Consider the following 12,230-nt stretch of genomic DNA (forward strand, 5'->3'; position numbering starts at 1 on the left):
TGCAAGATTTGATTGATTTTAGTTTGGATTTGGTTTTTTGGTAAAGGTGGTCTGCCGTGCATGGGGATTTATCTCTTTTGCGGACCATCCTTATGGCACCTTTCTTTTTACTCTTTTGTATTATTATCTATTAATGTAAGTAAGTAAGTAAGTAAGTAAGTTATATGTGTCATTAAATTGTAATAAATAAAAAAAATAAAAATAAAAAAAGAATCTAGGCACTTTAATGACCATACTGAATGGAAGTTAGAGTAAAAAATATACCAGTCAATAACCAAGCGACTTGGTCAGCCAAGCATTGATTTGTTTGCATCTCGCTTAAATAAACAATGTACAGTCTATGCCCCCTGGAGGCCTGATCCAGATGCACTGTTTGTTGATGCATTCTCTGCCAACTGGAATACTTTCTTCTTTTATGCTTTCCCTCCATTTAGTCTGATTGGGAAATGTCTGGAAAAAATTCAAGCAAACAAAGCAGAGGGAATACTGTTGGTGCCCTTCTGGACATGCCAAAGCTGGTATCCCAAACTGATGCGACTACTTGTGGCTCCTCCACTGATCATCACACCCAGGGCAACACTCCTAACACTACCAGGGTGCCAGAAACTTCACCCACTGAGGAAAAAGTTGAATCTGTTAGCATGTCATTTATGTCCACAAACCGAGCAATGGCCTCGTCAAACCGCCTCAATCGACCTTGGCATGTTTCTCCAGCTCGTGTTTGCTTAATAAACCACCAAGTCCGCTCATTGGGCTTTGTATGGGAACTAAAGAACAATAGGATGGACGTCGATAACATCCAAAACACCGCGTAAGATGTCATCTGCTAAGTCTTCGAGAAATCTATCGTGTTAACGCGCTGTTTTCACTAAGTGTACAACCTTTAAACCTCAGTGTACAAAAGTGTATGTGCTGATAAATGAACGAGGGAACTAGCGTAAAGATTTCTTTCTACCGTTTTCAGTTTGGCGCTACCTTTTCACCAAAAACCGGGCGCTATACGAAACTTTTTAAAAACGCCGCCATCTTTTCGAAGTTTGTTATGGTGCCCAGGCCATTGGCGCTAGCGCGAGCCAAGAGGTCTAGCACATGCGCAGACGTTATTCAGCCCTGTTTCCCACAAACGTTTGCGAAATATCATGCACAAGGAGACTGGACACTAATGTGATTTCCGCGCTGAAATTTAAACATGGCGACCAGGTTGAATGCTGTTGGTTCCAAATTTATAATTCTAATACTTTTATTGAGCGATCCAAGTAATTTTCAGAGATCTTGATTACACCATTAAATCAGTGGTGTGTACCAACGTTGGCTTTGTTCTTGACTGAACTTTCATCTGGGCAATTTGAAGGTGTGTGTATATGCCGTTCGTTTCCGAAGTTTACCCAACGATGGATGAGCTTTCATCAGAAGACAAGAAAAGCCGTTATACTGTTAAGGTTTGTATTTTTTTTTTCTAGTATGTTATTGATAAGAAAAAAAAGGGTCTCTCACTCAAGTATTTAGTATAGTAATTGCATCTATGTACACTACTTATGTAAGCATACCTATTATTTTTAACACAAAACACACGAGAGAGCAAAGTGCTAATTGAAGACTTCTTTCAAACCTAGGCCTGTAACTCATTTGAACAGTAAAAGTGTCACTACGGGGAAAAATGTCGTTTTATAGCATAAGGCATGTTATATTCAAAGGTTCTTAAATGATAGATAACAAAGTATTCTGTTAATGACTTATTGTTTATACAGCCAACAAGTATTGATGACTTCAATATAATCAAACCAATTAGCCGAGGAGCCTTTGGGTAAGTTATGTTTAACCCTCCACCTTCTACAGTTCACTGGATACACATAATAAACGAGAAGGTTGCTGAGATATTATAAGGGGACACTTTCTGTCACTGCACCTGTAACTTTACCACACTGTTGAAGATTTTTTTTTTTCTGCGTTTAATGTTGGTCACCATCATAAGAAATGGCTTCAAGGATTTCCAGAGTAAAGAGTTATGATTATTTGGAAACTGTTTTTTCCTGGTTGTCACCGTTTACTAGTTTAATTTTGGGATCCTTTCATTCTTAGTACGTTATGGGAACATTGCTCCAGTTGTTAATGAGTCTTCTTTCTTGTATAATTTTGGTACCTTGGTTTTCAAAAAATTTCACTTGTTGAGTTCACATTGATTGAATGAAGTTGTTCTAGTGATTTAATACATGGAACTTGGCTTTCTTCCTAACAGGACTTAGTTAATGAATTATTTATAGTGTTGTTATGTGAATAGTGATTGGTAAATAAAGAGCTGCTTTTCAGAAAAGTATTTTTGGCTCGAAGAAGAGACAAAGATCAACAGTTCTATGCGGTAAAGGTGGTGAAGAAGACTGACGTTGTGAACAAGAACATGATAGAACAGGGTAAGTGGCAAATTTTAAGATGAGATTTCTACACAGCCCTATACTTCATTATGATTACAGCTGTTGGATAAAGAAAACAATGGCAGAAACTGTAGGTACCTTTTTGACTACAGCTTTGTTTTTGCTATAGTGCAAGGAAAAAGAGAAATCTTTACAATTTTTATGTGAGAAAACACTACATCCATTACACCATTACATCCAAGTTGATTTCCTGTTATTGTTAAAACAACTTTATTCTGCAAGTGTATTTACTGGACTTTTCCTTTTTCCAGTGGTGGCCGAAAGAGACTGCCTGGCTATTGCAAAGAGTCCCTACATTGTAAACTTGTTTTACTCCTTTCAATCAAAAGACAAGATATTTCTGGTGAGTCTTATTCTATTTTTGACCATTTACACCCTTACATCAGTATGCATATTCTCCATACATTTCCTAAGCTGCTGACAAGGAGAAATTGTTTATCAACAAGAGCTTGTTTAATAAGTTGGTGATCATTTGCTTTATTCTCATAACCTTGATGTTTGACTCGAGGGTGATATCATGTTTGACTCGAGGGTGATATGTTTGACTCGAGGGTGATATCATGTTTGACTCGAGGGTGATATCATGTTTGACTCGAGGGTGATATCATATTAGGAGAAGTTAGATACTATTTAACAATAAGTTGCCGAAGGCGAGGTGAATATCGTCGAATAATCCCCGAGACGAAGTTGAGGGGATTATTCAACAATATTCACCAAACTTGAGGCGAATAATTGTTCTTAATTAGTATAATTTCAGAGCTGAACAACAGAGAAATTTCTAAAATCATAACATTTTAGTAACATTTATAAAAAATTTATTTTAACATTTTCTATAAACCGCGTGGAGCAGTTTATATAGCATCATATAAGGAACCACTCAACCAATCAGATTGCCGGAAACTCTTTGCTCAGCTCTGAAATTATACTAATCACTCTTAATTAATAAGAGTTAAAAGATTAATGCTCAAGTAGGTTTATAGAACCTGTCTTTTGTTAACTTGTTAGTTATTTCTTCTTCTTAGATCATGTACTACTTTCTTGAATTTTTATCCTTGACTGAAGTTTGATTTTCAAGGAATCATTTTGGTACATAATAAATCCTTTACTGACCAGCTTGTTTGGTCAATGACGCATATATATTTACTTTTTCTTTTAGGTCATGGAGTATTTAATTGGAGGAGACTGTAAATCATTGTTACATAACATGGGATACTTTGATGAAACCATGGCAAGAATCTATATAGCACAGGTCAAGTATCTATCATGATGACATTTCATTATCATATCTTAGACACTTAACATATATTAAGTGTATTGTAGCTTAAAATGATTACCACTGCTTGTGCTTATAAATGCATAACATCAGAAGTGCCCTCTGTGCTTTGTCAAGCAATTAATGGCCAAACCCTGTCAGCAGCTGTTTCAAGGGAAATGAGCCTGTGCTCCTCCCAAAAAAGATAGGGGGGTAGCCATGGTCCTTGTAACTTCACTTCCTTGTAACATTCAACAGGAAACTAGGTGTTTTGAAGAGAATTAAGTTTTTACCTAAGTCCACCTTGGAGACTATCTATTTCAAGACCATTATCCCATCTGTCCTATATGGAGTTGCTGTTTGGGGATCATGCTCTTCGGCCTTACTGGAGAAACTTGAGTGTATTCACGCACGAGCTGCGCCGCTAATCTATAATCTACCAAGGGAAACAACCATAAATGACTTGAGAAATCTAAAGGGTTGGTCTCCCCTTTCCCACTTCTACACAAAAAGGATCCTATCAATAACTTGCAAATCATTCCATGGGCTCAATAATGATCTACTTAATAAACTAGTTACAAAAAGTGCCCAAGTGTATGGCCTTAGAAAATCCTTGAACATAAATGTAACAAGACCAAAAACTGAAAAAGGACGATTGACCTTTAAACATAGGGCTGCCATTGCTTGGAATACCCTCCTGGACAGCATAAAGGAGGCGCCCATCCTTGAAGCTTTCAAAGAAAAACTGAAGAAAAACAAACTGATCTTGAGCAGTATATCTTATTCAAAGGAATCTTCATCAATTACGAATAAGGACGATATTTATACATATTTTTGAACTAATTATTGTAATACTAGTAACTTCTATACATATGTACATATTTCTATTTCTTAATTAAGTGTAAAGTTTTAAATTAGTTAGCAGGTCCACATCAGGACTTTAGTCTTGCCTACCTAGTAACCTGCTTTATCAAATAAACTATGCATGTATGTATGTATGTAAGCTGCAGGGTGTCGTGGGCCACTTGGCTTTAATGCCTACCAATACTACTCACCGTACATATTAAACACATCTTACTGTTTCATCACTTGTCCTTCAAGCCCTATTTAAATTTAGAGCCTTCAATGGTTTGTGTTGTGGCTGCAGGTGGTCTTGGCTTTGGATTACCTTCACAAACATGGAATTATTCACAGGTAAAAGCAACATTTAGGAAATTTTACAATTACCAAATCTTTGGTTTCGTCAGTGTTATGATGCAAAAGTTTTATCAATTTTAAATGAAATATGTCGTACCATTTACAAGGAAACTACATTCTCCTGGAGTTTCTTCATGGAACTAAATCTAATTAGTTTGGAGGGTCACAGGGAGTCAAGTTCATCCCAAGAGCTGCAATATTTCTAGCCCTTCCATAAATACAGCACTGTGGTTGTCAAACTGTATTTTGGAATTTACCCCAAAACTAAACTTCCTTTCGTCATTGAGTTTTCTCTTTCCTTAATTTTTTTTGTCTCTCTCTCTCTCTCTTCGTCAACCTGATATCTTGGGGAAAAAAAACAGTTTCTCTCACAGCCAGTGTTAAACAGGTTTTTCCAGATGTGTCTTTAAAAATTAGCAGAGGATAAAACAGTAAAATGCAGTGTCTTTAGAGTAACTGTGTATACCATTGGTGCTGGTCAAAGCCCATTGCATGATGCACCTTTCTCCATTCATGAAACTTTTGTAAAAGTTCGTTTTCAAAACAAAATTATAGGGATCTTAAGCCGGACAATCTTCTAATCTCCAATGAAGGAAAAATCAAGTTAACTGATTTTGGGCTGTCAAGGTTGACACTGGAAAGAAGTAAGTCTATTTCACCAGTTGGGAGTATGTATCATGCAAACGTTAAACAAACCCATGATTTATTTTTATTTTTTTGCTGTGCCTCTGTTCCTTTATTTTTAATTTAGTGAATTAATTTTTGACAACTTCCATCCATTGGAATATTAGTTGATAACCTTTTGTTTGTCTTGAAAGTGTTTGCCCTTTAATGTCATGCTGTGATTGGTTTACAGTTTGAATGCATATATACTCTTTATTCCCATTTACATCAGTCTAGTTATTGATATTAAGCTAAATCCATTCATATAATTTATGCAAGAAAATGGTTGCCTCTGTTGCTTAGAACTGCATAATATCTGACAATCACTATTTATCAGTTTGGCCAACTCCATAAACTGTTCATTTTGCTTCACCTTTCCTCTGGTAAAAGTGGGTCAGTCATTCAAGCCAAAAGTGGATGAAATTATGAAACTACATAATGGATTGAAACATGCTATGGGGATGATCTGTCAGCAATACTATTTGGTAACCTCTCCCCAACAATGTAAAAATGAATACTTGACCATCAAGAGGCACCGTGTTATCTTTCCATTTCACACAATTCTCTTTACTTATTGATAAGGGAATGTACGGTGTGGTGCCTCTTTCTCTGCAACTCAGACTCAAAACTAGAACCTGTTGTGACTTGGTTTTTCCTTCACAACTTTTTTCTTTTACTGGAATGGAAGCTTTTTGCCCTGCATCTATGTTCTCTGCTGTACACTACAGACTTCATAATCTTAAACTATTGTTTTCAGAACCAAGTTTTATTGATGTGATGAGCACACCATCTCTGAACAAGAATGACAAGACAACAGGTTCAAGTTTTTTCAGAACACCTGGTCAAGTTATGTCACTGACTTCCAATTTCACTTTTGTAAGTATACACAATCATACTTTATAGTTTATTTTATTAATAACCATTACTGTTATGATGATTTATTTTTCTACAATTATTTTTCAGGATCTCACTGTTCACTTCTTTCATCCAGTCATTGTGGGAAAAATAGGTTATTTGCTAGTTATCCCAAAAACAAAAACAAATTAATTTGAAGAAATTAATTTCGTATCAAATTAACAGGTCTTTTAACAGTCCAGTTCTAATGAGAAACTAATGTTTTTGTTTTAGTCACTGTCTGCCGCGAAACCAACGCATAGATCAAGACTCAACAGCAGTTGCTCATCACTTGAGGAAGACATGGAAACCACACCCATAAGACAGGTGTCCACTGTCTGTCGTGTTAACAAAATCCCTGGTGCAGCCTCAACTGGGATTTTGGGACCTAACAGCCAAACTCCGCTCGCTGCTTCTGGAGGTAGAATCTTTAGATTCGTTACAGGACATATTGAAGCCTAGGACTGGCTTTTCTATAAACGGAGTCTGATTCGTAATTAGAAGTACAGAGCGATACGATCTGGAGAAAATCGAAATGACCGTATCGGAAGAAAAATGCTAATGCCGCATATGACTCCGTCGTTCATCATGTAAAGAAAATTACATATTTGGAGTCGAACAGTACTGTATCCGGATAGCCAGTGAACTTTTATTGTGATTGGTTGACTCTTCTTCTTCAGCTTGCGCCTTTGACAATCGAGTTTTCACAATATCGGGAGTATCACAGTACGACTTTGATTCCGACAAGCTTATAACTAAATTTGACATTATTTTAGACAAACTTGATCAACTTTTTTATGTCGTTTTGTACAGGACAGGCCGTCAAAAAGCGAACCCAATTTTGCCCAAAAATCAGCCAAAAGACATTTAACATCGACGATCCCCCTACGTCACCTCTGGTTGCGGATGTAGTGCTGCCTAAAAACGTGAGAAACAGATCACCTGATGAAGAAAACCTATTGCCGGCTTCAAAGAGACTTCGACAGACTGGGCTGACCAGTGAAATCGATGCGCTGACATTGAAGGAAATACGAAGGGGCTCTGATAATGAGTCTGCCAGAGGCCCTTTCCAGGAGATGTGTACACCTCAGCGATCCCTAGTAAAGGGAGCTGACTTCTTACCTAAGAATCACCCTTTGAGTGACAAAAGCTCTCCGGAATGTAAATTTGAAAGCCCTGTTGTAAAAAGCGAGAGAAGGACAGCATCTCTGGTGCAAGAAACCCTCACTTCTCCAAACCCCTCCAGTTGTGCACCGTTGGTCCTTGAGTTTTCCAGTCCACGTGAACGAGCTGGGACTATGATGGAATTTTTGAAAGGGAAAGGACAAATAACTCCTCACAACGAATGTTTGGAGAAGGAGCGAGCCATGACTACCTGTACACCTTTAACGTCTATGACGCGTAGAATTACGTCGCCAGGGGTGAATTGTACTTCGGATTATATTAATGGAACGAGTAGTCCTTGTACAAAAAGCAGTGAACTAGACTGCAGGTTTCCCAACCAAGCAGTTAACGGTGATTTGGAGAAAACTGATAAAGAATCGAAAGGAATTAGGGCACTTGAACTTGCGGGGAATAGAGGAAGTAACGATGGTCTGCGGACATCTCAGAAGGTAGATACAAGCGGAAGTTCCGGTTTTAATTCAAGTGGAAGTCCATATTCAAGGGAAGGAGAATTTACTGCTAATCAGACACCAGATAGGTCGGAAATCGAAATCACAGATGAAATTTCACTAATTGCCGGTATTGATAAGAATAGCAGTCTCTCGAGGCGCGAGAGTGGGATTGCAGTTTTACCACCTTCACCAGATATTAGCCACAAAAATATGAACAACAGCTCAGCTGATGAAGTAGAGAATGAGGAATTTTCATCACATCATGTTGGTTTGACGGTCAACATTGCTAACTCTTCCTCTGAGTCGTGTCCTTCTTATCCACTGGAAAGAAGTTTGACAATCGATTTCGAAAATAAACAAAACGTAAGTGGTGTTAATGTGGAGCCAAGTGAAGATAACGATTTGAACAAAGGCGAAGTCTTTCATGGTGACAGTGAAGTGGAATCCTCGAGTCGCCCTCGTTGTATGACAATCCCTTTTGAGAACAGCGACCAAGAACGCGAGGAAGAAGGGAAAAGTGTCATTCAGGCTCCAGGTTCTCACATGGACATTAGTTTACCTGTTACAGTAACAACTGAATCGCCCATGGATGTCACTTTTCAGAGTAGTTCAAGCTTAAAAAGTACCCCCGGCCCCATGGAAGTCTCCAACCAGTGGCACCACACCTCAGCCCCTCTCATTCGGACACCTTTTAGGACACCTAAGTCTTGTAAACGAGGAAAGCGGCGAACATTTTCACCACCCAAGAACAGAATTCTGGGAACTCCAGACTACCTCGCGCCAGAAATACTCTTGGGAAACGAGCACAGTAAGTTTGGTACAATAAGCACTGGGGGTATTCATTTTACCTGTCATTATGACTTTGAATGCAAGCAAGAACATCATTTCTGAGTAGTTTCGGGGGTTTAGTAAAGGATCAGAAAAAAACTCTGGATACTAAATCGGTGGCAAAAGCAGAATGTTCAGAAACTTACAACTGGAAAAACTGGGTTGCGTAGAAAATCTCACCTCATTTCACCTCCTTCAAGATATTGGAAACTTTTATTTTGGTGTACCCTTCTCGACCACGTAGTTTCCGGCTCTACCCGATCCCTTGGTCGGTTCATTTCGAACGAAGTGAAACCACACAAAAACGCTGCTTATCAAACCAGTAAAGACAAAATCACTCCATAATCCTCAGCTTGCGAATAATAGGATGCTGGAATGATTAGCATGATACTACTAATTCCACAACCATTATTCAAAGAAGTGTGTGGCTTTATCTAAGGCGATTTGATCAAAATGTCTTTTTTTCCTCAGCGCCAGCAGTGGACTGGTGGTCCCTAGGGGTATGTCTGTACGAGTTTCTTACGGGAGTTCCGCCATTTAACGACGACACGCCTGAACTGGTCTTTAGTCATATCATGCAAAGAGGTAAGATGTTGAGCTCATAGGAAAATTCTAACGAATGTAGCAAATTTGAGGCTGTAGTGATGTTTTAAATTTGGATCAGGTTGTCGACCGACCATCGACGTACTATCATAAACATGATCCTTACATTTTGCGTGTTCGTTTTACATTGAAGAATTACTGTGGCCCGAGGGAGAAGAGGCGCTATCCCAAAATGCAGTTGATGCTGTGGAACGTATCCTTATTCTTGAGGCAGAACAGAGACCTGGTGCTAGAGGTTCAATTCTTTTACCGTTGGTTGGCATCTAAGTTTAAGAGACCTTACTCGGAAATGGCTCCTTAAATTTAAGAATCTCATAATTGGATTTCTGTATCTAGACCCAAATAAGTACCCGATACTTAGAAACCTTACGTAATTTCATTTAACCAGTTGTTGTTTCAAGTTAAAAAAGTTGGATTTCATATTTGAAAAATATTATAGGTACTAAATCAGACCCCGGTTGTTCGAAGGTTGAATAACGCTATCCACGGTATAAATCTCTATCGGGTGAATAGTGCAGTACCTTTTGCTATTGTTTATCCGCTGGATAGCAATTTATTATTATAGACCCCGGTTGTTTGAAGGTTGAATAACGCTATCCACTGTATAAATCTCTATCGGGTGGATAGTGCAGTGCCTTTTGCTATAGTTTATCCTCTGGATAGCAATTTATTATTATAGACCCCGGTTGTTTGAAGGTTAAATAATGCTATCCACTGTATAAATCTCTATCGGGTGGATAGTGCAGTACCTTTTACTATAGTTTATCCGCTGGATAGCAATTCATTATTATAGACCCCGGTTGTTTGAAGGTTGAATAACGCTATCCACTGTATAAATCTCTATCCAGTGGATAGTGCAGTACCTTTTGCTATAGTTTATCCTCTGGATAGCAATTTCTTATTATAGACCCCGGTTGTTTGAAGGTTAAATAATGTTATCCACTGTATAAATCTCTATCGGGTGGATAGTGCAGTACCTTTTGTTATAGTTTATCCGCTGGATAGCAATTTATTATTATAGACCCCGGTTGTTTGAAGGTTGAATAACGCTGTCCACTGTATAAATCTCTATCCAGTGGATAGTGCAGTACCTTCTGCTATTGTTTATCCGCTGGATAGCAATTTATCCGTTGGACAGCGTTATCCGCCCTTTATACAACTGGGCCCAGAGGTGTATATACTTCACCCACCCCCATCCCCCACTCCACCCCACCCCCACCCCCACCCCCCACCGGGGACCTGAGCGTCTATGAATATTATTTCAGGCTGTCAAGTCTCCGATAGTATGACCCTTCTCTTCTCCAAATTTTCGTTTTGTAAATTTGGACCATGCATTAAGATGAGTACTTGAAAAGTTGTTTTCATCCTTATGATCAGTTTTTAATTTTGGTCTCTAATTTCAAGGGTGTTCTTTTACAGTTTTCTGTCGTTACAAACCAAACCACCCGCCCCTTCATTAGTTGACGTTTTCTTTTTTCGTTTTCTTTTTTCGTTCCTTTCATTTTAGAGATAGAAAGCCTTCCATTCTTTTCAAATCTGGACTGGTCTTCAATTCATACCCAGCCTCCTCCGTTTGTACCCCACCCAGATGACATCACCGACACCATTTACTTTCACGGTTGGTCCATTTTTTTGGCTTTTTTCGGTGTTCATGGAACAACGCCTTTTTCGGTTTTCATACAACAACAACAACAAAAACTTGTTTTTTTTACCTACATTGATTTACATGATACAAAAAATATATCAAAAATTGAAATAGTACAGGCTGCCTATAATAACTATCGAGGGCTAAAAAGATAGGGCAGCCTTACTTAGGTTATTAATAAATGCGCACACGCGCACACTGCACAAAACACAAAAAGAAAAAAGAAAAAAAAAGCTAGTAGAAAAAGAAAGACAGCTTCAACAAAATTCAAAGACATCGATGGACACGTCCATCATCTCGCTTGACCGCTGACCCAAGTTGCATTGGGTGGAATAAAACGCTTAAAAGTCTTGCCCTCGAACCTAGTAAACTTTACCTTTGGAGCCACTTATCCCTTTTTTATCCGAATTTTTAGAGCGCGAACTTAAAATATAGGCGCTATGTCTCCTGAGTTGAATCTTACCCTCTCTCATCGAAGATTACCTTTTGAAAGTTGACACTACAGGTATAAAAACAGACACACCTAGTTTAACCTACTTGTTTATTTACTTGTTTCTTTGTTTTTTGCAGCAAGAAACACAATGCAGAATCTTCGAATGTCCTCCTTTAGCCACTGAACAAAATTGAAAATCACCTTTGATTAATGAACTCTTCTTTGTCTCATCAAATTTCGGTGAACAGCGTAGTTTCCATGCGTGATAGAAAGTTTTTCTGTGAATAGTGCGTTGTGTTTATGTAGCTGTAAAATCACTTGGGAGAATCCACTGAGTTTACAACACCATCTCATTTAAGTTTCCATGGTTTGTAGTTGCAAAACTAAATCTATTATAAATGTGTTAGGGATTTTGTGTAATATAATGATATTAAATTACATCTGTACACGAGAAAGCAGCGTTGGCATCTCAGTCGCCCAGAGTGCCAGTAATGCATCATAGTTTCGCTTTGTTCTTTGTTTGTTGTTTTTTACATTTTGTAGCAGCATTTTGCCAAACAAGCCTGATTTTTTACAGTGAAATCTTTATCCTGTAGTTACGTCCGGTGAATTTGCTACTCACCAATCTCCATCAGCCTCGAACACTCGTTATAGTGCGCGTCCCCTCCCC

The 12,230-nt window shown here is 38.4% G+C and overlaps 1 protein-coding gene across 1 annotated transcript; it reads left to right on the forward strand.

The window, feature by feature from the left end:
• Nucleotides 1-1,160: 1,160 nt before the first annotated feature.
• LOC111336712 (serine/threonine-protein kinase greatwall) lies at nucleotides 1,161-12,148 on the forward strand. Its single transcript, XM_022942854.2, has 14 exons — nucleotides 1,161-1,439; nucleotides 1,749-1,804; nucleotides 2,308-2,408; nucleotides 2,681-2,772; nucleotides 3,586-3,678; nucleotides 4,829-4,875; nucleotides 5,434-5,522; nucleotides 6,299-6,417; nucleotides 6,670-6,856; nucleotides 7,249-8,859; nucleotides 9,351-9,464; nucleotides 9,616-9,717; nucleotides 10,990-11,100; nucleotides 11,698-12,148. The coding sequence occupies exons 1-14, from the start codon at nucleotides 1,362-1,364 to the stop codon at nucleotides 11,742-11,744; spliced, it is 2,847 nt and encodes a 948-aa protein (XP_022798589.2). The 5' UTR covers nucleotides 1,161-1,361; the 3' UTR covers nucleotides 11,745-12,148.
• Nucleotides 12,149-12,230: the final 82 nt, after the last annotated feature.

Source organism: Stylophora pistillata, chromosome 3 (assembly GCF_964205215.1).
Source record: "Stylophora pistillata chromosome 3, jaStyPist1.2, whole genome shotgun sequence".
Classification (NCBI taxonomy): Eukaryota; Metazoa; Cnidaria; class Anthozoa; order Scleractinia; family Pocilloporidae; genus Stylophora; species Stylophora pistillata.